Source organism: Stegodyphus dumicola, chromosome X2 (assembly GCF_044657685.1).
Source record: "Stegodyphus dumicola isolate Sdum_Otavi_A_Nest chromosome X2, ASM4465768v1".
In the NCBI taxonomy this organism is placed as follows: Eukaryota; Metazoa; Arthropoda; class Arachnida; order Araneae; family Eresidae; genus Stegodyphus; species Stegodyphus dumicola.
Genome location: NC_140781.1, coordinates 110,482,747 through 110,509,870, shown reverse-complemented (window position 1 = coordinate 110,509,870; position 27,124 = coordinate 110,482,747). Strand labels below are relative to the sequence as shown.

General features: G+C 30.6%; 1 protein-coding gene across 1 annotated transcript in view; it reads right to left on the bottom strand.

The window, feature by feature from the left end:
- Window positions 1-5,731: 5,731 nt before the first annotated feature.
- Window positions 5,732-27,124, bottom strand: part of LOC118197030 (eIF5-mimic protein 2-like) — a 121,495-nt gene continuing 100,102 nt past the window's right edge. Inside the window, exons 12-13 of the mRNA XM_035368498.2 lie at window positions 18,749-18,871; window positions 5,732-7,075 (exon numbers count right to left, since the gene is read on the bottom strand). Coding sequence (XP_035224389.1) covers window positions 7,056-7,075; window positions 18,749-18,871 — 143 coding nt within the window. The 3' untranslated portion in view covers window positions 5,732-7,055. The remainder of the gene's footprint in view (window positions 7,076-18,748; window positions 18,872-27,124) is intronic.

Below are 27,124 nucleotides of genomic sequence, written 5' to 3'. Positions count from 1 at the left end.
AGTAAAGTCTTGGATGAAAGTTTTACTGTGACTCAACTTGGGATGACACTAAATTTATAGTGGAGACAGGGTACCTTTCTTCGTTAAACAGCTACATTGAAGGGTGATTTCAGGTCCCTTTTTTCGTTAAGCCACCGCATTGAAGTGTGAAACGCTACCCCTCAAGTATACTTGTAAATTGGCTGATGATTCAGAACAGTAAACTGAACGTAAATTTGCTCTTATTCTAATACCATTTCTCCAGTCTATGGCGAGAACAAACAGAAGTTTTTCTATAAAATTAAATTTCAAAGTGATCTCAAATATAATTCTTCATTATAAAGGTAAGTTATTGATTTGTAATATCTAAATTAATCATAGACTAAATTCCTATAATTTAAAACTTGCTAAAAATTCAATTCAGCTAAACTTTTAATCCATTCATCTGAAAAATCCAAAATTATCACCATTAACAATACAAATGTCTACTAATATTAATTTAATATTTTTATGATAAATATGAAATATAAATATAATCCATGGTCACAATAAGAAACATCATAACAGGCCAAAATTTTTTAAACACATCCTGCGCTAGAGTGCAGGATCGATCAACCAATCAATCGGCTCGACAATCGAAAATCAATCGACTTGAATGGAGCACATCAACATCTAAAAAGCGTTTCTATTAATATGCAAGATATGAGAAATAAGTTTGAAGACATTATGAAAGAAGCTGACTTTATTGTAAATAAATGGGGTATAGAAACTAAATTTGGAAAATAAAAGAGAAATAAAGAACCTAAAACACTGTCATTATTAACAAATACGGAAATATTAATAATGTTTCAAAAATACAAAAAACATATAAAGAAGACTTGTACTGTAAGTACAACTTTTATTATTTACAAATACTTTCAGAACAGAAATCCAAAATTTGAAATCCGTTAAGGATTTAGCTAAATTAGGAATGGTAAAATATTATGACATGACAAGCAGTTATTCGGGAGTGTGCAATTCATTTATATTGTATTTATCATTACCTGTAACCACAGCCACGAGTGAGAGGTCATTTTCAATACTGAAACTAATAAAAACACACTTAAATAACAATATGACACAAGATCGGTTGTCAAACGTTTCACTATTGAGCGTTGAAGCTGAGATGGCTGAGAAAATGGACGTCCAAGTACTGATAAATAATTTTGTGGAAATGAAGGTTAGGAGACACAAATTTCAAAAGAAGGATTTTTTTTTCTTTATGATGAATTTTGGCCACCAATGTTATCATTACATTTATTGAGGGGGGGGAAAATTAGAGAAGAAGAGCAGTACGGACTGAGGAAAATTAAAAGGAAACAGTAAAAAACTTTAGCGTTCATATTTTTTATAAAAATCAAGTGTTCAAGTAGTTTAGTGTACCAAAAGGTTTTTTAAAAAGACAGAAAAAAACTTTACCATACAATATTTTCTACAAAAATTGTATGTGCAAATAGTTTTCTTTATGAAGTTTATGATAAATATGTTTTATATTTAACAAATGTATCATTTACATTATAAAAGTTCTTATTTATTACTTGTATATTATTGCATAAATCATGTTCGTAAGCTGAGTAAATCACAGAGTACTTATACATTAGCTTTTCTGTACGTTTATCAATTATCTTGTCTGTCAGTTTATAATATAACTAATTATTTATAAGTTTGCTAACTTCAGCGAAAAAACTTAGATAGGCGCATATTTTATATAAAAATTTAAAACATTAGTATGTAAAACTTCTTGGATTTTATATAAAAATCTCTGCCAATCTAGGCTTTCTTCCTTTTCTTAATGCTATACGTTGACATGTTCCCTTGTTTATATACACTTATTCATTTATTATCAGTACGTATCTCAGTGAAAGGAGAGAAAAATCTGTTTCTCGCACTCACACAAAAAGTCTTAAGTAACTGAATTAAAATCATCTGACGTAAAATACCCAGACTAAAGCAAATTTTCATTTCACCAGTTGGTCAAGGGAAATTATTTTCCTTTTTATTCTTTCTTCATGTTACATACCTTTCAACTGGTTCCCTAAGAACGTGCTTTTATTTTTTAACAATTAATCCACGTGTGATAAAAACATGATAAAAATCATCATGAAAACATTGCCTCCTGGAATACTTGATTTTTTTTTTAAGCACATTAAATTTATTGGGAAAGGGGCCAGGGCCCAGGAAAATATTTTGCATACGAGCCCAAGAGTTCTACTTAGGCCACTGTATGAGGGAATTCATGTTTCTTTCTAGGTAGAGATTTTAAGTGATATTTTACCAGTTAATAGAACTTTTTATTCCATTTTAAATGATAGCTGATCGAAATCAGTGTTTCATTACCAATCTAAAAGCATTTATCCATGTCTGTTCGAAACAAACACAATCAAAAATTATTGTCAACGTATTCTATAGGGATATATTTTTGACATTTCGGTCATTTTCAGTGAACTTTGATTCTCTGCCAATTAGTGAAGTGTTTATTAAGTTTCACTTCCAAATGCATTTCGTATGTCACATACGCTCATTACAGTGGCTTAGGGAATTTTTTTTTTTTTTTTTTAAAGGAAATAAATACAGTCAAATACCAAAAATCCACCAACTCCTGAAATCCACATTGCCTCTCAAAACACAAACATTCAATTTAAAGGTTCCGGAACCCGCAACATAGAGAACGAAATATCGAAGAAAAAATACTTAGCAAATAATAACGACTCATAAGGGAAATACCAAATTACTGACATCATGGTAAAAGTTTTTTACCCTCCAATCTGTATGGAGTTTAAAAATATATCAGAGTTTCTGACAAAAATTCTTTTAAGTGACCATTCTATTTCACTTTGTGATTATAATTAAAAAAAAAAAAAAAAAAAACCACCATCAAAAGATTGCATTTATTTGTTAGCAAAATCATGGAATTCTATTTCCCAAGCAACAATAGTAAATGCCTGCCATAATGTATGGCAGTCTTCTCTCTTTATTGAAACTGAGAGTGATGACAGTGAATTTTCTGGTTTTAGGGTCAGTGCAGTAAGGGTTAAAGCAAGAGAATTGCTTTTGTATTTGAAAGAAAGAATAAATGAGGAGGCTTTGCAAGAAGATATCGTTGAATGGATGATGTGTTCAGATGAGCCAACACTGGCATAGTAGATGACCGATGATGAAATCATTGGCTCTGTTTTGAACTCGTCACAGCAAGAAAACGATTCAGACACCGAAACAGATAGTGAATTTGACAGGAGTATGAAAATATATTTTAATGAGGGTTTGAAACATGGTAAAAAATATACCTAAAATTTTTAAAACAACAGAGCTGTGTCACAGAACAAGATATTATGACTATATAATTTTCAAAAAATAAATTTACTCTGGAGCATCCTAAAGTTTTAAAACAAACCTCTACAAGAAAAATGTTTGACACATGTAAAAAAAAAATTGCTTTATTAATACCCCTTACTTTTGTGTCTATTGTATATGTCCTTAATGCTTTTAAATATCCCTTTAATCACTAATATAAATGAATAATATAATATAATTAAATGTATATATGTTGCGGTGAAAGACCGTAATCTGGAGAATGTCGACTTTTGCCGGTGAATGTCAAACATTCACTTAGTCTCTTGGTGTATGTCCGAAATATTTTCCAAATACTCTTATTTCTGACACCGGTCAATGTTGATATTCACCATGTACTAATGGTGAATGTTGAACACATAACAATATTATATTTTCTTCTCTATAATTCAGTCGCCAATAAATGCACTTGAAACTTGAAATAAGAACTTACGAACATGAGAACCTAAAACACACAATACATTCAAAATGAGAAAGGAAAATAATAGAAGTTAAAAACTTACTTAATTATACAGTACGTTCTAAATAAGAAAATAAAATAACAGTAATAAAAAACTCACTAAATTATGTGATTCAAATCTTATTTATTGCAACAACTTAAACTATTATGGCACTTTATGACCTCTCTTTTCGACTTTCACCAGAACATATCTGCGATTGTTGACATACACTGGTGAGGGTCCGAATATACAAGAATGTAGTGAAATATTCAGTCTTTCACCGACGTATTTGGTGAATGTTGATATTCTCCGGTGAAAGTCGACATTCTCCAATTTCGGTCTTTCACGGTAACATATATATATAGTATAATAATTTAATGCATATAATATATTATTGTAATAATGTGTATGTATATTAATGTGTATAATAATTAAATGTATCTAATATGCCTTATTTATTTTGCACTTTTAGTCTGAATATTATGATTTATCTTTTGTCTCGAAATCCGCACCTCTGGTCCCAAGCATTACAGATTTCTGAACTTCAACTGTATTTCCTGAAATTCTCTATGCTTACATGAGTACCCTGATTTTAAGCTTTATTGCTTCTTTTTCTGCTTCACAACTAAATTGAAGAGCACAAATCTTAAAATTTTCAGTCTCCACAGAATTTATTTGGGAATAACTGTGATGTCATTGTTTCAAAAAAAGGATTCTTGGGATATCCCTTATCTATAACTTTTTGAACACTTAGGGCATGTTACCTCTTTTCATATTGCTAGAGCTGCAAATCATCGAATTTTCAGATATTTTACTATATATTCTTTTTACACTGCCTTCTAAGAACTCGAAAATATATTTTTACTAAATAGTTATATTGGCTGATAATTTTTGTTTTTAATGTGTTTGGAATATTTAGCTTGAAATGAAATGGAATTAATTTTCTCTGACACTGATATATTATATGATCACAGGTAGCTAATGAAAAGTTTAAACTAACCCACTTCATACGGACTTTGTATAATTTTATCAAAATTATCACCATTTGCATTTATTAAAATTATCCCTTGCATTACCATGGATTTTAAGAAAAATTATGTCCTAATTTCATTAGAAAATATCAGGCTACTACATCATCATAAAAATCATCAACTCTTAAAATGATTTGAGTTAAACTACAAGATTAGAATATTCATGTACAGGGTCTACTGCTTAGCTGCTGGTGGGCAATACATTTTAATTTGAAAACTCTCATATATTAGACATACTCTGATGAACAAAACCTAAAATGCTACACTAGATGTTGCAAAAATATCACTTATGAAAAAGAGAAAATTATTTTGAAAACTTACTACTGCTAATTAATAATTCAACCTTTATGCTCCTGGAAGAGATGAAGGCTCAACATTCCAGTTCTTAAACAGAATCAACTTAACAAAGCTTATTTTATTCATGTAGCATGCTGAATTGCCAACATGCTGAAGTAACCACATAAATTTTTAACACTTTTGTAGTTATATAAAAATTCACATGAAACTGTTATAAAAGGTTTGGGATTTAAAATCTAATCCCACTAGTCCACTGCTAACATACAACTGCACAGCAACAGATTTCAAACATAATTATTTTTCATTAACCCTTCAGCAGTTGCGAGATCAGAAAATTCTTCTCAATTACACACCATATCTATCAGTCATTAATTTGCAATGCAAGCTGTGTTTTTTGCGCCCACTACGGTGCATGACTGAGAGCCGAGCTTATTCATGACCTTCAAATGGTTAATATGCTTGGTAATTTTGAAAATTTTTGGTTTATAATAAATAAGTTTTTCATGAAATGAGCATGTAATAACAGTCTGATTTAATTGTATAATTCTTTTATTTCATACCAAAACTGTATTGTTTGTATCATTAAGGAAAAGTGCATAACATCAAGACCTTTATTAACACAATTCTAAGCAACTCACACTTACATCAACAATAAAACATCAGTCAGTTACTACAGAAACAAATTTTGTGTTTGTCAATCATTTCAAATCACACGTAGTGTTTGTTTTATAACTTCTCATTCTTAACACATAATATTTTGTAAAAGAATCATTGAAAAGAGAAAATGAGATTCACATTTGAAAGAGACTTAAAAACTACCTAACAGATCTTCATAATATTGCATTCCTAATATAAATTAATGTAAAAATATAATGCAGACTTTATATCATTGAAAACATCAATATATCAAATTATATTACTGGCTTTAAAGAAATTCATATAGAAAATGTAACACATGTATTATGGAAATCGTTACATAAGCATAATTGAGACATTCTGAATTTTCACATATATTAGTATATTTTTACTTTATTTCAGAGAGGAAGAAAAAATACGGGCAAAAATTTGATTTATGAAATATTTTCAACTTTTGTATTCTTACAAATTTCAGTTCTAACAAATTATACAAAATAAATTCTTTATAATATTTTCTTAAGTAGATTAGCCAACTACACTAAAATGTTTGCCAGTATAATTTCAGTACATGGAGATATAACATGTCAATTTATATATTAAAATAGATTTGTTTTACATTATTTCGCAGTAATGAATATTCTGCAGTCTAAACAGTATTTTTAAAAATGAATAAGTCATAGATAAAAATAGTAAACCACACAGTCAATAAAAAGGTATCTCACAGAAATAATTTTAAGAGTATATCACAAAGTTTATATCTAGGCTAGTACAAAAGTGCCTTTATCATTCCACAATTTAAAACTTTTGTTCACATATCTAAAGTTAATAAAAAATATGGCAAAAGGCCACCTTCCTCAGAAACAAGCATTTTTGATTTAAGAAAGAATAATACATCACAGAAAATCATATAATTTAAATCAAATGTAGTAGTGTATCATCATGGCTGATTTTTCTTCATTATATTTTTGTAAATGTAGCAATAAATAAGAGTATTTCATTTCCTTGTAAATGCAGTAAATGTAAATTACACCTAGACCTAGTTCCTTAAATGTTGAAAACGTTATGAGTATTTAATGTCAAGATCACTCATACAAAAATATTTTTCTCTTCATAAAATGTTTTCTTTTTCCATTAAAATGATGAGAAGGTGCCAACAGGGTGATTTCATCAATAAAAGTAGTAACATAACAGTTGGCTTGAAGTCTTAATAAACGTATCCATGATTAGACTTCAGAATAAAGAGCAAGAGTCCACAGTAATATTGCTCTCATGAAATTAAAGATTCTTAATCTTCTCCACCAGATTCTGGCGAGGGAAAAGAAAAAATATTATAACTGAATTTGTCTAAAAAAAGGCTTCAAAATAAATGAAAGTACTTAAGATCAAACTACTTAACTTAATTCTACTTTTCACAAATTAACACTTAAAATGATATCATGTATTAAAAAAATATTCAAATTTAAAAAACAAGTTTATTGTAACAAACAAGTTTAGATTGTGATGCCAGCTCTTAAAACTGATGCATAATCATAAGTGAAACGTTCTTGAACACCATGGGAAACATAACAACAAAATATTTCTGTATTTACTTTAAAATAACAACCTCCTCACAATTTAGGATAAATATTAAGAAACAAAAATGTAGGTGAATATTTTGTCTTGTACCAATACTGAAAGCAAAACTTAAGGTATTTCTATCCTTCAGAATAATAGCAATATTGACTGTGGCTCAAAGATTTGTTACATACATTATTGCCTATTTGTTTATGGACATGTCAATAACTAGTTAAGTGGATGCAAACCTAAACTAAAACTGCTCCCCTAAATGAGGCTATCATAATGAGTGAAAGTTAATGCAGCTTATTTTTAGGGTAATTGATGTTGTTTTGTCATGGAAGAATGGCTGCCAAAGCATCAAGGAGGTTGGACTTCTACTTCCGCTCCAATTTTGATGGAAAGCACCCTGGGGGTTGGTCCGAGGGTCTTTCCTTACCACACGAGAGGACTTTCAGCTTGCCATACATTTAGACTGCCCCCTTCTTGCAAAGACACTGTACATTTACAAACAGCCATGCCTTCTCTGGGATTCAAACTCGGGCCCTTCGGTACGAGAGTAGGATCTCCTAACCACTATATCATCTGAGGGGCTATCAATGTGGTTTACTTATTTAAACACTGTAACTATTCCATATACCAATTAAATTCCTTACTTTTATTTTCCAATTTCATTTATAAAAATACATGATTTATAAGACCCTATCAAATTTTAACACAAAAGGACAGCAAAAAAAAATAGGGGATCTTCTTTTTGAGTAAATATGATAAGTACTTAATTATATCTTTTAAGCATAAACCCAACAATTATTCTTTAATGACAATGGGGAAATAGTTTATAACTAATTACCTCAATTAACATGAATAAATAGTCATATGTATTGTCTGATACATCTAAAATCTAATACATAAACCAATAAAATGGCAGGTCATAATTTTTTCTGACAGCAAGGTTGAAAAAAGCCATCTGCATAATTGGAGACTCAAGAAGTTTAGTTTTTAAAAGTTATTAAAATTTGCAATGCTCAGTTTCTCTCGTTTCTAATAACTGAAGAATGAAATTATAAAATGATACTTTTCTATAACAATCTGATTTTCTAACTGGGGGGAAGACTTCATTTTCATGAATTTGAATTTAATTTTTTTTTACTCATCCAGAAATACATCGTGGTAATCGCTGGATGCCACATGAGCTGACTCAAGAAGATATAGACAGACGTGTTTTGGCCTCCTTGAACATCAACGCAAGTTTTCTGGGCTGAAAGCTGTGAAAAACTACCAAAATGTTGGCAAAAGTTCATAGATTTGGGTCATGATTACTACACTCCCTAAAGGTATTTCCCCCCTTAACTTTATTAAGAACGTTTTTTGGCAGAAAACCATTGTGACAACCAAATATTATTATCTGGAAGATATTTAAATTATACTTACGCAAAAATGAATGCTTATTTCATATATCATAATGGGGAAGTTTCAGCATACCTAAAACCAAGGGCTGGGTCAAATTGATCCCAATTAATAAAAACTTGTGCTGTTATGCTAAAAGTACGCTGTAATTATTTGGCAAAGACATTTATTCATTTTTAACATTAAATTGTTATAATAAGTGATAAAAAATAATATTACAATATATAATATTGTATACAGTTAGTAAAATATACAGACAACTTTAATAGAAATATTAGTTTCTTAAGAGTCAAGATTTTCTACACAGTTCATGCACATTTTGGGCAACTTCTTTTTATATATTTTGTACACTTTCTGTTTTGTATTAGCTGAGAAATACTTGGCGACAGAGGAGAATCTTGTCTAATAGCGCATGTGCCAACAGAATCAGCGCTGAATTATAGTCTGTGAGAAACTTGATTTTTGTTGTACATTCAAAATGATTCATATGTTACGCTGTAAGAAACCTAGCACCAGAGTATCGCTATGTATTGAAAGTTTGAGTGTATTATTTCTGTAATGTGTGTGGTGTTATTTTATTGTGACATATAGCTATCGATGGGAAATAGAATAAGTTAATTAGAGTTTTTTGGCTGGTCAGAGCCGGAACATCTAATAAGTTTATGAGACTGTGATATTTCTTTCGGTTTTGTGAAACGAATAATTACATAGGATACTTCCAGATTGAAGTTCTGTAGAAACAAAAGGGTAATTGCATGAATACTGAAAATAATGTTAAATTAGCCAAAATTATTTTGCCAACATTTTCGGGTAACTTACATGAGTGGCTTTCATTTAAAGATATCTTTTTAGCCACTGTTGATTCAAATCCTAATTTAACAGATGCAGTCAAATTACAGTATTTAAAATCTGTGCTAAAAGAAGATGCTTATTGTATTGCTCAGTCAATATCCATAGTTGACTCTAATTATAAATCAGCTTTTTCATTACTAGAAGAAATGTTCTCTAATCACTGCAAACAAGTGTGTGCTCATCTGCAAGGATTTATGAATATGCATCCTATGCAAAATGAGTCTGCGTCAGCAATATTAAACTTAATTGACATTACAAACGAATGCATAAGATCATTAGAAGTTTTAAATCAGAGTGTTCAAGGGTTTTCTTCCAATATATTTGCATACATTTTAGGGCAAAAATTAGATCCTAACACCAAAATATGGTGGGAAAGAAAATTAAAGAGAATTTGCCTAATTTAACAGATCTTATAGAATTTCTTAAAGATCATGCAAGAACTCTCAATGCTTCAAATAGTGTGACTAATACAAAAAAAGTTACACATAGAGTTACTGTGGTCGTTTCTAATGCAAATGAAAAACATATACAGAATTTGTGTAGATTACGTAACTTGAGCAGTCACAAGCTTTTTAATTGTCCTAAATTTCAGAAATTAAGTGTAAAAGAAAAAACATAGCTTTCTCATACGTTATCAAAACAAAAATAATTCCGTTGGTACCACAGTAGAAAGAGCACACACTTCAGATCAGGAGTGGTGATCAAAACAGAAATGCGTTAAATGTACAAGCTAAAACTCAAAACCAAACCTTTACAGCCGCTACGGGTACTAACAGTGGGAAAAACGTGATTTAATCTACCACCTTTGTATTTATTGAGACTAATGATGGAACTTTAATTAAGGTGAAAGGGTTATGTGATAGTGGAAGTGTTTCTTGTTTTTGTACCACTGAATTAGTGGATATGCTTAATTTAAAAAGGGAAAAGACAAATATTTCGGTTTGCAGTATATCAGGTATTTCAACTACGATAAAAAGAAAACAGTTGCCCTTATCTGTCATCAGTAGCAAAAGTAAGGAAACTAGAGGTTTTGGTAATTTCAGTTTATCTATGTTAGTAACCTTGAGATTCCTGAGAAGGTGAATTTAGCAGATCCGGAATTTTATAAACCAGAGTAAGTAAACCTGTTGCTCAGCGGGGAAGTTTTTTATGATATGTTACAAGCTGATAAATTCTACGTTCCTCACACGGGCTTGATATTACAAAATAGTGTGTTTGGATATATAGTTAGTGGAAATAATTTATCGTATTGTGGGTTAATAAATGATAATTCAGAGAGTGAATTGAAAATGTTTCACGAACTAGAATCATTAGGAATTAAAGATGATCCTTATTGTTGCTCTAAGATTATCGCGTAAAGCTAAACAAATTATGAGCGAAGCAAATATGAACTTGCGTATCTAATGATCCAATGATCCTGAGCTGATGAGAAAATGGGAAGAAGAGTAGTTCGAGATCCATCCACATAAAGTCAACGACTTAAACAAGACACTTACAATCTTAGGAATGTTTTGGGATACTAATGATGACAGTCTGAGTATAGACACAGACAGTTTGATTGAATTTCTTAAGAATAAGCGTAATATGAAACGATTCATCTTGAAAACTGCAGGAAAGATTTTTTTTTTTATCCCTTTGGGTTAATAACTCCATTTACTGTTAGAATTAAATTCTTGCTACGAGAACTTGGATTTTGAAATTTCACATGGGATGATGGACTACCTACAGATATCTGTCAAGAGTGGGCAAAATGTGCTGCGAGTGTCGTCATCTTAGTAAAATTGCAGTTTCAAGATGCATTTTGAATCCCGAACCTGATTCCATAGAGATCCATTGCTTTTCAGATGCTAGTCAGAGGGCGTACGGTACTGTTGTCTACGTAAAACTGCGTAAGCAAGAAGAAATTTCTGTGAGTTTCATCGCATCAAAATGTCATGTTGCACCTGTGAAAAGAATTACATCATCTCGTTTTGAATTACTTGGTGCATTACTGCTGAGGTATATAGTTTATTACAGGCCTAAAAAAGTGAGTTTTGAGAAGAAATAAATCAATTAAAAAGAGGTAAGTATGTAAACCTCAAAAGTATTAGTGTAGAACACAAAAAACTGAAAAAATTGGTTGAGTGTCCAGATGAGAATTTAGCGAGTTTTTATACCACTAAAGGTATAGAGTGGAAAATCATTCCTCCAAAGTCGCCAAATTTCGGCGGAATTTAGGAGGCTGGGGTTAAATCATTTAACACTCATTTAAAGATAGTTATTGGCAATCAGTGCTTAACTTTAGAATTCTTAACGGTTTTCACAGAAATTGAAGGAGCATTAGACTCAAGACCTCTCACTCCAATTTCAGCTGATTACAACAATTTTGAAACTTTGACCCCAGGTCACTTTTTGGTTGGTAGACTTATAACAACTCTTGCTGAGCCACATTTATCCAACATAAATGAAAACAGACTTTCTAAATGGCAAAGAATTGCTAAGTATACACACAAAAAAAAAAAAAAAAAAAAAAAATGGAAATTATGGAAACATGATTATCTTAATAGTTTACAAGAATGTCACAAGTGGAAATTTTTAAAAGAAGATGTTCAGTTGGGAACTCTTGTATTAATAAAAGATGAAAATTTGCCTTCAACCAAATGGTTAGAGAGGAGAATAGCTGAAGTTTTTCATGGTAGGGATAACAAAGTTAGAGTAGTAACTGTTAAGATTGCCTAATCAACATTTGCTGAAACGAAATATTCGAGATATATGTATACTTCCTGTAGAATGATCTTTTATCTCTATTATAAACAGGTATTTGTGATAATGATTTGAACGTATATTCTTCAATATTATGATTTGTTATTGTGAAGCCTTTTATTGTAGTGCCTTTATATTTACATTTATTGTAATAATAGGGAGTGTTTCGTATTAGCTGAGAATAACTTGGTGACAGAGGAGAATCTTGTCTAATAGCGCGTGTGCCGCCAGAAACGGCACTGAATTACAGTCTGTGAGAAACTTGATTTTTGTTGTACATTCGAAGTTGCGATTCATATGTTACGCTGTAAGAAAGAAACCTAGCACCAGAGTGTCGCTATGGAAAATAAATGTATCGAAAGTTTTAGTGTGTTATTTCTGTAACATGTGTGGTGGTATTTTATTGTGATATATAGCTATTGACGGAAAATAGAATAAGTCAATTCACTTTCCACATATCTGTATTTTACAGAAAGAACAAGTATACAGTTTGGTTTCTACACTTGAAAGCTTGGCAATGAACCCTTTTTCGCATCTGTGCAGATTCTTCAGTAGTATCTGCTTTTGTCTGCGTATCTGACTTGTACTTTCTTTTGTGAATATATGCACTACACAACTCTTCAGCGAGTTGTTGAAGATATTCTCTCCTCGTAAGTTTTTCCCAGTAACTTCTTTGTATAAAATCCATGAATTAATTCCTGCAAGATCAGGAATGTTGTAGAATACATGAACTGGCCACCGCCTTGAACCTGCCTTCACAGAATATTTCCGAGCCACTTGGTCAGCAATGTCGACACAAAATTTTGTTGAATTATAAAATATTGTTTCTAGAAGCTTTTTTGGGTGATTATTGTCGATATCAACTGTGGGATGAAGGGAGCTCAATAATAAGACATTTTTGCCACTTTTCCCCTGATAAACTGTCAAGGTTATATCATCATCCTATAATGCCATCTTTACTTTTTTCACAAATTCAGGTACTTCTTTCTAAATTTGTTTCATCATTCCAGTTAAACTAGTGTTCTTCGTTTTTAACATTTGGGACAGATTTAGTGTAGTGAAAAAATTATCTGTAATGATATTTCTTCCTTTATTTTCAAAAGGTTCTATCAAACACAAAAGGACGTATTCGAAGAGAGATAGGTTTTTCAGGATGTTCCTCACCTTTACCCAAATATGAAAAAAAAACCATTGAGCACGTATTTACTATCAACATCAGTGGCAAGGCAGAACTTGATACCAAATCTATCTGGTTTACTTGGCATATATTGCATGAAACAACATCTGGCTTTAGACAGAAACAGCTGATTATCAATAGTCAATATGGTCCTGGTTTATAGCAAGTTATCGAATTTTCAATAAATTTCTTACAAACTTCAGAAATGAAACAGAATTTATCTGTTTGTAGGTGTTCAGATTGTGTAGTTTTTTTGTCGAATCGCAGAAATTTCAGACGTTCCCTGAATCTATCTCTCGCCATAGTATCGCGGAAAAAAGGTGGACCCCAAACAACAAATCGCCCACAATATACACAGTGTGTATATTGTGGGCAGACTGTTTACAATTTTAAGAATACTATGTTTTAATCCTACACAGCAATTGGGCAAGAATTTACCGAGTTTTGTGGATATTGGAGGGAAACTGCAAAAACCTTGAAGAGATTGAATTGAGCTTTAATTGAAAATTAGTAATTTAAAGATTTATTGTCAATTTGCTCCAATTAAGTTTTAATTTGTTGAAATTTTCTTCATATTTTTATATCTTGCACATTATCTCCCCTTTCAAGTAAAAAGCCTTGAAGACAAAAAAAAGTCTCTTGAGAAAGAAGCATTAGAGTATTAGCAACACAAAGGAAATTTTGTATAATATTTACCAATTTCAATGAGAAAACAAATAAATGGATCCAAGAAATAATTTAGAAATACTGGAATAAAATATGATTCAGTTAATTAAATTTAGAGTCCAATTTGAAAGTCTCTAAAATATAAACCTGTGAAGTTCTTAAGGTAGCTTAGAAGATCATATAAAAAATTCTTGCAATTTTGTGAAATCTTTCATAAAGAATAAGTATTGTTAAAAACTAAACTAAATTCAGTGGCATAATAGCCCTAGGGGGCCAAGGCCTGCAGTGCCCCTATATCTGCTTTCTTAACCATATAAGTATTGCTATCAATATAAAATCAATATTTTTAGTTAGTTCATAGTTACAAAATTCTATAAAAATTAATACTTATAACAAAATCAGATTTTCTTATTGCAGAGCAATGTAATAATTAACACACATAAATGAAAAATACAATTATAATAGTATACTTTGATTAAAATAAGCAGATCCTCAACAGTGAATCAGCGCAACTACTTGCTGATGGCTTTGGATGCTTAAATAGAGATGGATCTAAAAACATTTGTTCCTTATACGAGTTAACTGGCTTTTAGCATTATATATATGTATAATTTTTTACATATATATAAAAAAAAACTAAACTCCTATTTACTTTTTATGCTACATACTTGAAAAAAATAAATATACAAAATTAAAATTCAAGATGAATAACTTATCATGATGCTGATTCAAGATGAATAATTTTTATTAATTTCTCTCAAATTATGTCTTAGGAATTTCTTGGGGATTTAGTAAACAGAATTTTATATTACTCTACAATAAAAAAAATAATTAAAATTTTTTGTTCAACAGTGAGAATATCTGATTTGGGAAGGCCTATTAAAATAAAAAAAAGTTTGAATACATCCATTAATTACTGTACATAATCACAACAAATTTTAAAATTTTACAACTAATTTTCATTCCATTTAACATCATTTGAAGGTAGTTTTACTGAAATTATGATATTTATTATTATTAAGATATCTATAATTTACTTATTTTGTACAAAATTGGAAGGTGCCCCATTCTCTAAATACTAACATATCCACATTAACAAATTGATGTATGAATTTTCACCAATGATTAATGGATTGTTTGTGGCAGTTACGTCTAAAAGGCAACTGTTCCTCATTTGAAGGCAACTAACCTTTTCAAACTGCACTAAAACATTCCATTTATATAGCATTATTTATTAAAAAACTTTAATTTCATTCAATAACAAAAATAATAGTTATGTATGAAAATATTATAAGGTGGAGACTTCGTTCTTAAAACAATCAGAAAGTTCTTAGAATTCAAATTTTAAAACAAAAATCTCATTGTTAAAATAATTCAAAAATTCAAAATATTAATTCTAGGTATGTAAAACAATAATGCAAAAATATGTTAATCATGTTCATAATGTTTTCTAAATAAAATTTTAAAAACTTTTAATTTGTTAAACCAAGTTTACAAAATTCTGATTCCAAACAATTTTTTTAATCTTTTTTATTTTTCATAAAACAATGCTACACTTTTAATCCAGTATAAGAAGAAACAGCATTATGTATTCATAGTTTCAATATAATAAAAATAATAATTGGCAATTTCTATAAGATAGTTCTAGTTGCACTAATTAAAACCTTACATTTTTTTCTATTCACAAAACACTTGATGTAAAATTTTCAAAGTCATAGCACTATTTGAGTTTTATTTCACTGAAGTGACTGTAATTTAACACATTATGGTTAAAAGAAAATACTTATGAATCTAAAGGTAGTTTTGAATTTTTTGATTGATAAGCATAACATAACAATGAAGAGATGAAACAAAAATTAATTTTATAAACCAAGATTAACGACCTTCAAAAGCACTGGGAATGCAATGCTGAAATAATGCAAGATTTTCTTTTTCCCCCTAAATAATGAAGAGGTAGCCGAAATAAATTCTACATTGTGTTTTCTCCAGATGTTGGAACTTTTGGAGTTGCAGATAAAAAAGCACATTTATTTGAGTTTTGTAGATATTTTATCAAAATCCAATTGGCAAATAAATTTTCCATTGGGGTTTATAGCACAGAGAAGGCGCCAACTCACATTTTAATCACAGGCTAAAAAACTGCTGCATAGTTGGCCGGAATTTGCAACGTAGTGGCTGACCGGATGGGATTTTGAAAGAAGCATGATCAGCTTGGCAGTTAAACATCATTTTTTGGATGACACACCTCTTAGCACATTATCTCTCAGTTGGTAGAAGAATAGGGAGTACTAAACAAGCCCCACAACTTTAGATATGTAATTACATCTCAAATAGCAGAGACTAAAGGGATTATTATGTCTAGCGACAGTCCCTGCTAGATGGAACATTTCTGAGAAACAAGATTCTGGTAGAACTGTTCTGAGCAGGAAGATTCCTAGAAGAAACAGCTCTGTTGGAAGCGAAGCCCCACCTAGCTACAGAAATGATGTACTAGCTACGTGGGATTTTTTGTAACCTCACTGAAAATGTTCCGGCTGTAGCTCTGTCCTGGGTAGAGTTCAACCAATCAGACTGCTTCTGAAGGATCATGTGATCCCAATCTAAGTAATAATCGATTACTGTTAGGCATTCAAGTCTTTGTAGTAAGTGAAATTGGTTACCTAGCTACATAGGTTTCGTGGAAATGTGCAGGTTCTGAGAATTGTCCCTTTCGACATCCAGTCCCTTGTAACAAAAACATATGTGATTAGGACTTTAGTGATATGTTGCTAGCAGGAAGGCAAAGTGCTAAAAGAGAGTTACATATTATTGTGGCCAGAGTATTTATAATTTCTAAAGTGCTTTGTTTTAATCCTATACAGCGAATAAGGCAAGAGTTTAAAAAGATGCAGATACTCCAGAAAAATTGTAGATGCCTTGAAGGGGTTGTGCTTCAATTGAAAATTAGTAATTTAAAGGTCCATTGTCAATTAGTTCTAATTAAATTTTAATTTGATAATAAATTGTCTTCACATTTTTATATGTTACACATAAATACATATATACACACATACATATATATTTAGGGTTACTATAGAGTGGAACGGCACTGTTAAACTGACAACACAACATAAAGCTTTGACCCACTTTTCCCATAACACATCAGAGATTTATAATAATTAAATCAATCAGTAATTAAATCAATAATTAAATCTGCAATATTTTAAAATTCTGGCATGCAATTATCTATAACATGCTGAAATTTCTGCAGTTACAGAAACAACTCTCAACTCTATTTTAAAGAAATATGATTTTAAAAAATATTTATTTACTGAATTTCTACTTTTTATAATGCATCAACTGAGTGATGAGTTAATTTCTTTCTGGCCACTTACAGAAAATTTTTGTCCTGAAAGAAGGTATTTTGGGGATGTTAATGGAGCAGTCTTCTTCCTCACCCCCTCCCAATTTAATAGATTTCTTCAAATATTTATACATTCTCTAAAAATAAATTCAGTAAACAAGATAAATTACTGTCCATCTTTCACGGACTTCAATACTTCAGAATTTCAGTTTAGATCTTTAAACTAACAAAAGGAGGGATTCAAAGAAGTTTAATAAACAGCTGATTACTTGGATTTTTTATATATTTGCTCAAATTTTACAAGCTCAAACTAACAAAAATTGCAAACTATTAAAATTTCAAAAAATTAGCAAACATACTTAAAATATTTAGATGTATGGATTCACTCACTGTTTAATATCATTTATAACAAGCTTCTTACAACTAAATTGCAATAAAGTAAATGCAAGCGACATTGTGATCATGTTTTAAAATTCTGGACTTAGTTTATATAAATACTAAACTTACAAACCAAGGTATCAAAGAAAAGCCTTTAATTCTAACAGCTTTAGAATAATTATTTTCAATAAAAATACTTTAAAATATTATTATACAAAATATTCAAAAAAACAAAACAATTTGTAAGAATTAAGTTAATTAATTCTATGACTGCAAGATATATTGAACTGAATGGTTACAATAGCTTTTTTATACACACAATTGATTGATGATACTTTGAAGTTTTACAATAGAATATACTTCAGCATGTGTCATAGATTTTAATGGATATTTCTTCAAAAATTCATTGAAAAGGTAAAGAAATTGGTTGAGTCTTCCTGTTTTGCATTTATGATGGTTGCTGCAGTGTGGAAAATTTCGGAGTGAAATAACTGTTTAAAACTGATTGTGCATGTTAAATAACATTAACCATGATCCTAACTTATGTATTTTAGTATGCTACTGTTACACAATATGTTACTACTCTTTGAAATTTCATAAATCAATATTTTGCAATTCTAAGTATTATTGTCTTCAAAAATGAATTTTTGAATCATAAGGGGAAAACTGTTACAGATTTCTGAAGTTCTCATTGTGCTAAGATATGCTATGTAATGTGTCTTAATGTTTTGCCCTCAGCTTTTGTCCATTATTAATTGTGCAGTTCATTGTTTTCTTATTTAGTTTCATAAATTCTTGCTCACAAGAATGAGTTTACATTATGCTCACATACAGAGGAAATAAAGTACTCTAAAATTACCTTCTTCAGCATTCTGAAGCCACTCTACAAATGTTCGTGTCTGATCTAAAAATATACTTTTTCCTTTTGGAGAATGAGCCTCTTTATACCACTTCAGTATCACATCTTCACTTAAAACTTCAGCTGAAAAGTAGCAACATACATTAATCATCAACATAAAAGCAATAACATATATTAGAACGTTTGATATTTGATTTGATTGAAGGCGAGACTCGGACCCAATGACCCAAATCAATTTAGGCACAAAGTGACACTGGGGCCATTCTGAGACAACATTTCAGATATCAGTTCATCAGAATTTAAATCATCTAACTGACACACATATATTGCTCAACACAGTTAAAAAGCTCATAATGATCATAAAATGTTTTAAACTATTCCACAGAAAAAGCAATTTTCAGCTAACTAAAACTTCTTTTCTTCCGGTTGGTTATCTTCATATTTCAGATGTTAAGGCATTGATAGCATCACGTATTTGTGCCACTAGAATCAGAAATCTTCCTTTCATGTCTTTATTATGTGGCAGAACTCAACCAAAAGGCATCATGGCAAGACATAGTTTCAATGAAATTCTGAATGCTTTAACAATAATTTTCAAGTAAAATGCTCTTAAATTGCTTGGTAATAAACATCAATATTTATTCTATTATGATAAAAATAATTTAAGTGTATGATCAAATATTATAATTCTCCAAGTCAAATGCATAAAATTACATAGGTTTTTCCTTCAGAAGAATGAAAGTTCAATGAAGAGAGGAAGATAAACAGACAGTAATGAGAAGACTAATAATACAAGGTGATGTAGAAATATCGATTGAAAAAGCAGAAACACCAAGAGACTAACACCCCAACTGAAGGAACCAATATAACAGTGCTGTAAAAAATGAAGCCAAAATTCTCATACTTATCCACTATAGATTTCTTTTTCATCAACAATTAAACCTATATCCTCTTTTGCAGTAGCATAATTTACACTTTCGTCTTTTAAATGTCAATAAATTTCTTAACTTCCTTTAGACCCACAATGCCTGAGCACATAGAAGAAGTAAACACTGAGCCCTAGAATCTCCTGGAGACCAAAATCTGTCAGACTGATGTTCATGATTTTAACTACATGTTACCATGAATATGAGCAGTATCTCGTTTAGAAAGCCCTCCATGAATGCCTCACTTCTAAGGCAAATTGCCCTCATGTGCTTTGCTATAATAAAGCCTGCAATATTCATGATGGTTATATGCCATCTATGATTCAAGGTTACTATAAAAGATTTACCAGAATTTCAAACACTGCACTTTAAAAGATATCAAACATATAATAGACAGAACCTGAAACTCATATACTACAAATATCTGTGCGTCCTCTTGGTCACTCAGCACATCCAAGTGGTAATCAACTTCAGTCCATACTACACTGAAGTGCCACTGAGGGATAGTAAGTCAGTAACGAGTTGGGCCTCCTCTTGGCCTTGATAATGGCTGCCACATGACGAGGCATTGATTCAATAAGTTTGCAGAAGCATTTTATGGAATTGTGTTGACAAACTTTGCTTACAGTTGTCCATATTTCAGGAAGGGTCACTAGTGCTGTGCAATGTAGTTTCCCACCTTTCTCCAAAAGATCCAAAAAGTGTTCAGTAGGATTAATTCAGGGCTTTTAGATAGCCAATTCATGACGGAGAAGTAAGAATGTTCATCCAAACAGGCAGTAGACAACTGGACCTGTGACAGGTGCAGTTATCTTTCTGGAATACTCCATTTCTACGTGAATGACAAGACAACTTAAATGGATGGAGATGATCGCCCAACAACTCTATGTACTGAATCACATTGAGAGTGGTTGGTACAAGTATCAAAGATCTAAATTGAGAATGTTGGGATTGAGACTCATCACTGCATACTACTTGTTTCCAGGCTTCTAGAGTCCATTCTAGGTGTTTTCTTTCCCAGGCAAGACATGCAGCTCGATGCCATGCATTGAGCAATGGTACTCTTTTGGGTCTACAGCTCCCGAAGTCCATATGGTAAAGCAAATGACTGGCACCCTGATTCAGGTGGGTGGTAATTTTAGCTAATGTTTGTCTTTGCTGGCTATGTACAGGATGGTTGAGCCATTTCATACCATATTCGTTTAATGTTAATTGTCCTTTGCAGTTTGCCCGATCATGACTAGTCAGCCCCACTATCCGTGTAGTCTTGGTATAACTCTTAACCTTGAAAATCCTAGCTTTTTGATGATTTCAGAAATTGAATGGCCGATGTATCAAACACTTATTATTTGTCTGCAGTCAAAGGTGCCCAAAATAGAGTTTCACCCATACTGACTATTTGAAACAACTGATGAACAACCACCACAGTACTAGCTATACATGCACTTACCACAACGGCATCACACGAGCCTTAATGCAGCACAGTGTTAAAAAATTTGCATAGCCATGTCTATCACTAATTCAGTATCACTTCAGTGTATTTATACGTAGTCTACCCCTCCATCAAGTTTAGTTAGATTATTTGAATATGGCAAAGCAGACAAGGGCTATCAAGAAGGGAAGGGGAGGGATATCCTCAAGCAGGGCTTTCTAAAGAGAAATGCCTCATACTCAAGTTACACATGGGAAAAACAGCTACCCCCAAATCTGTAGATCTACATGACATAATGTTATATTTCCTCTTTTTGAAGGTATGTTAAATCTTTCACAATGGGCCCAACTCCAAAACTGGTTACTTGCCCAAAAGCTCAGGTTTAGTGTTTTACTGTCACAATAATGCACGGCTTGTTGGTTTTCCATATTTGTTGAATGAGTTATCAAGCATTCGTTTACAGTTACTTGAACATATCAGTTATTTTAATGAACTCCTCTCTCTTGTTTAGCATCAGTGCTTCTACTTTTGCTACTAGCCTATATCAGGATCTCACTCTTATATCTGCCACTGTTATATACTCAAGGCATGAAAATGAAAACACATTTTACCAAAACCACCTTATCAGATATCGCCAAATTTTCAAGATTAGCCAAACTCTGATAATCCTAGCACAAAATAATACCTCAGGTAACCAGATGTTTAATGATGCTTGTTTTAAAAAAGAAATGCTGCCACTTTCTTTTTTATTTCAAGTTCCAATGCTTAATAGACAAGTTGTGATTTTTTGGGATCTGAAACTGAATTTTAAAATGAAACTGAATTAAAAATTTTAAAATTACAATGAAAGAAACTAATAGTATCGCACTATTGTAATTTGCCACAAAATCATTAACAGGAATAATTGCCTTGAATCTATTCTTAACTCTCTAAAGGTTATAATGCTAAAATTCCATTAAAAGGGAAGGCTTTCCAATTTGTTTCACTTGTAAAATTTTGCCAGCTTTTGATGTAATTGATTTTGTTCCAAATGCGATATTCCACTACATATTTTTCTTTCTTGACTTTGTTAATAACATACTTACATTTCTTTACTCTCATCTCCCAACTTGCTGCCATGTTTAATTAGTAGCAGAAAAGTAACAGTTGTTAGAGAGGTATACTACAAAATGGAAGTTGTAAATAACAATCTCAAATGAGAGCCATAACACCTGTTGACCTTGGGGTGATTTTTTGCAACTAAATTTCGTCAAGTATTGAAAGCTTTCAAGCACCATCTACATATTCAAAACAACTATTCCCAAAGGAAAATTTCTTCAGAAAAGGAAATGAATTTTTCATCTAGACATTAATAGATTTTGAAGAAATTAATGCATGATACACATAATTTCTTTCAACTTGGAGTATATATTAAAAGATTAACTACAGAAATTTTAGATGATTTTAGCTGCAACAGATAATTTAAAAATACTTTACTTGTCAACCTACTACAAGAGTTCCAAGGTACAATTGCTTCAATATGTATTTTTAATAAATCATTTTGAAATGTAAGATTTTTTAAAGAGTTCAAATTTTTTAATTCTGTTTAAAATGAATATAATCAGCTACATACATATATGGGTGTGTACTAAAAAATCATTCAGATGCATGAATTTAAAATTTGGTAAGTGCATATTTTTAGACTTGAAGACTTTTCATCCACTTTCAAAATAAAGTCATATTTTCCCAATCAAAACATGCACTTAATTGTATGTTTTGGAAGCGAAATTAGCACAACTACAAATTTTCGCTGGCTTGATTAATCAGTGATAAGGTAATGATAATGTTAAATTACAGATGAATATTTTTTGGTTTGAATACAATATTAGAATTACATGGAATCATAATCTATCTTTCACCTTGAAGCAAATTACTTACTTTGAATAAAAGGGATTTACCTACAAAATTAAAACTATGGAAAAAATATTTGATCATTGATATTATAAATCTTCAAAATTTTGAAGGTTATAGGTTATTTTAATACAGCACAGTGCATAATGTCCATCTACCTAAAAAGAAACAAACCTTCATTGGAGAACTAAAGAAAACTGGCTTGTATTCAGATTACACATAGAAAAACAACCATGCAGCCCCAGCTTGTTTCCCTAGGCTCAAACTCATAGCAATATTTCTACCAGTATTCAGCAGTTTTGAAATCTCAACTGCCAGTGGAGTGGAAATTTCAAGAGAATTGCAAAGTAAAATTTTTAGCTTCTAAGTATAAATATTTGCAAAAGGTAAATATTAAAAAGAAAAAAAAAAAGTATCAGAAAATAATGGCTTTCAATAAAGTGATCACAGCCATTGCATAATTGGTTTGACTTATTTAATTAAGGCAAAGCACTAGAGGGCTACCTGTTTCAGGGAAAGGATACCTTCATGGAGGACTTTGAAAGGAAAACTCGCTTGTATACATGTTACATATGAAAAAAGCCATGAAAACACCAATGCAGCCAGCCCATTTGCTGGGATTTTGGATGATTTTCTATATTTTACTTGTATATTAGTGTTTTCTTATTTTTGTTATTGTTAATGCAGGCATTATTTTTTTTTTTTTAAATTTTTAAATATATTTGCAGAATGCAAAGGTTTATGAAATTTCTTTTACTTTTTGCAATTCTAAATACAATTTTCTTTCTCAGCCGTTGCAATACATTCCTGACATAATACAGTAACAAGATGAGAAGCACTAAGATTATTATGCACTACAACAATATAGAATCAATGATTAAATCTATACAGTAATGTTCTCTCTGAAAGTAGATCAATGGTAGTTGTAAAACTACAGGTTTTTAAAAAAAGATTGCAAGAAAGACAACTTTTGAGCAGTTGACCACAGATCCAAGGTTCTAAACTAAGGGGAAAAATCAAATATTATATGCCTTCAGAGAGTAACAATTTTTGATCACCTCACCTTTTAGTAAAAACATATGAAACATTTTTTGTTCATCTTCCATTGGAAAAACTCAATGAATAGTATGTTTTCCATACAGCATTTAGGAGAGATCTATTCTCATCTCATGAAAAATAACAAAAAAACTATTCTTAATTCAACATTAAGACGATTGATTAGAAATGTTACACAGTTAAGTATTAACTAGACAGAGGTTACATTTAAGCTTTTAAATGCAAATTTGAGTACAGATTGATAGCTTTTATGGCAGTCAGAGATTTTAAATTCCAGTCTTCAGGAAAGTTAAATAAAATTCTATATAGTATAATTAAGCACTAAAAGGCTGCTAAACGTAATGCTTGTATTGCAGGTCAAAAATACTTTAACTTCACACAATTCTGATAATATTTTTAGCCCAATTTTACGTGTGTTTGACTTATTTCTCTAAATAACTCATTAGAAGGATAAGCAATGATGGATTCAATGACACATTCCTCACACAAGCTTTGTATAAAATTTTTAATTTCGCATATGTTTATTATAAATACTTGTGATCAAACCTGTTGTAATCTGGATGCCAAACTTTTGATTTACTTTTTAAACTCGAATCACAGATCTACAACCAGCTGTTTTAAGATATGTTTAGCCTTGCGCTGTTTTAGAAACAAACCATATAATTACAAAATGCCTTTCTTGTTATGAATTTACTCAAATATTTAGCAAATGGCATTCTTTGAGCTTCTTCAAAGCTATTCGGAACTTGCATATCCTCATGTGAATAGGATACTACTGAATGTGGTTATTTCTAGCATCAATTCACTGCACAAAGGGTTGACTAAATCTTTTTCTTGAATTTGAATAACAGTTTGTTAAAATGAGAGAAATGCTTGGGAGGGGGGGGGGGTAATGGATTACTTAAAGACATGTTATTTGCATTAAAGAAAATATGCAAGAAACTATTCTTAATATTGAGTATGAATTAATTGTTCAAAATATACAATTAATATCAATTAAAAATAAGTTTGCTAGTAATATGGAAAATTTGTCACATAATCTGTGCATATTGATTTTAAAAATTCTGTTTTGATACTTCTCAAATTTCACTTTTAAATAGTTAGGTACATAAAATTCAACCTCCCAAAAGTGAAATAATAATCCAGGAAATAAAATTTTAAAATAAAAGGAGATACTTAAATACTTCTTTTCATTTTTTATCAATTCCAAGAGTTGAATATTTTCAGCAATCCAAGACAAAATATTTACAAATTATAAAAATTAGTGAAAACACATCTGCAGAGTACACTAGGTTTTGTATATTAAGTGTCAGAATATGCATTGTCAAATGGTTTTTCTTACGACAAGCATAATTTTGCTTATTTCATCTAAGACTGAATATCTGTTTATTTCTAAATATTTTGCTTAAAATAATAAGAACATCAAGTAGAATTCACTAAAAGTTTTTCAGGGATATTCCACTAATCAAGTAGTATACAAATCAATGATAAAATGTGATGCTTGGTTCTTTAAAACTTTTAAGGAGAATAAAATACTCTTTCCTTTACGATGGCTCAAAAAACAGAGTATTCAATTATTTGCATTTTGTGAAGTAATGCAAGCTTTGACAACATTTCATACAATATGTGCTCATATTTACATACCCAAAAACCATGTACCCTACCCAAACACCATGTAAAATTTCAACAAATTATTTTATAGAGTATAAATATGTTTATGCTTTTTTATAAAGTACAGGTATGTCAAACAAATTTCAAGATAATTATGTTTTGGTAAAATTCAGGATTACAAAATTTAAGAATATCTACAATGAATTTCAGAATTTAAAATCTAGAAAATCATATTCATTCTCAATAAGAGAAAATTCCTTCTATCACACACAAGAAAACTTACATAAAAGGTATGTGTATCATGTAAAGATTGTAACAAATCATTTTGATAATATGACCGTATGCATATTGTTCATAAATATGGATATATATATGGTATATAAATGGAATATAAATGGAAGTCTATTAGTAAAAATACTTATGAATATTTAAAATTCTCTTCCTTTTAATGTATTAATTCACAATTTTTTTCAAACTTTAATTTGATTAACATAATGCCTGTTAAAAATACTAGTTAACAATTACTGTTAGTATTACAATAAGTTATTGTTAATATTACAATATAGTTAACATTTACTGTTAAAAAATTTACATCAGATATCACTTTCGAATACTTTCCACTATTTATGAAGTAGCACTTCCCAGCTATTTCAGATAATCCCTTAAATGGCATCTGGCAGTCATAAAATGTTCCTTAGATTAATTCTAGAAAAGCTAAAAAAATACTTTTGTATATTCTGATAAAGGGCAAAGGACTGGCATGATAGACAGCTTTCACAGCTGACAGTAATCACTCCCTCTGATGATTCCCCAGAGGTGTACAGTATGAAAACCTGCTTAACGTTTTCGAAGTATGCACTGAAAGAAGCATTCACTATTTTGCAAAGGGTATGTAAAGAAAATGTTAATGCTCTGGGAAACAATATCTACAATATGTCTAAGTGGGTTCAAATGACTGCCACACAATTTCCATTCGAATAAGCCATAAAAGCCCATTAATAAGTTTGTTTATTGATGGGTATTTCAGGCTAAATGCCTTATGAAAATTTAATAAATATAATATATTCTCATTCATATAAAGGAAATTAAAATTTTAAATTATGTAAATTGCAAACAAAATAAACTGATTATGGCTGCAAACTAATTTGCAATGTCATTAAATTCCAAAACATAGGTAAATAAAGTTCAAGCGTGTAAATATAAGAAAAAAATAATACAATCCTAAAATTTTTTATCTATAAAATTTTAAGTTTTTTTAATAAATTTTAATTTGCATAAAGTCAATACTTGTTGAGCAGAGAGGAGACAGATCTTTTCAAGGGGAACTTGCCCCCAAACCTAACTCTTTAATAACCCAATTCATGTTTCATTATCTATATAGGTATAGGTTAAGAAATACACAAAAGCAAAAGTAGCAACATGTAAAATGAGAAATTTAATATATAAGGAAATTTCGAGAAA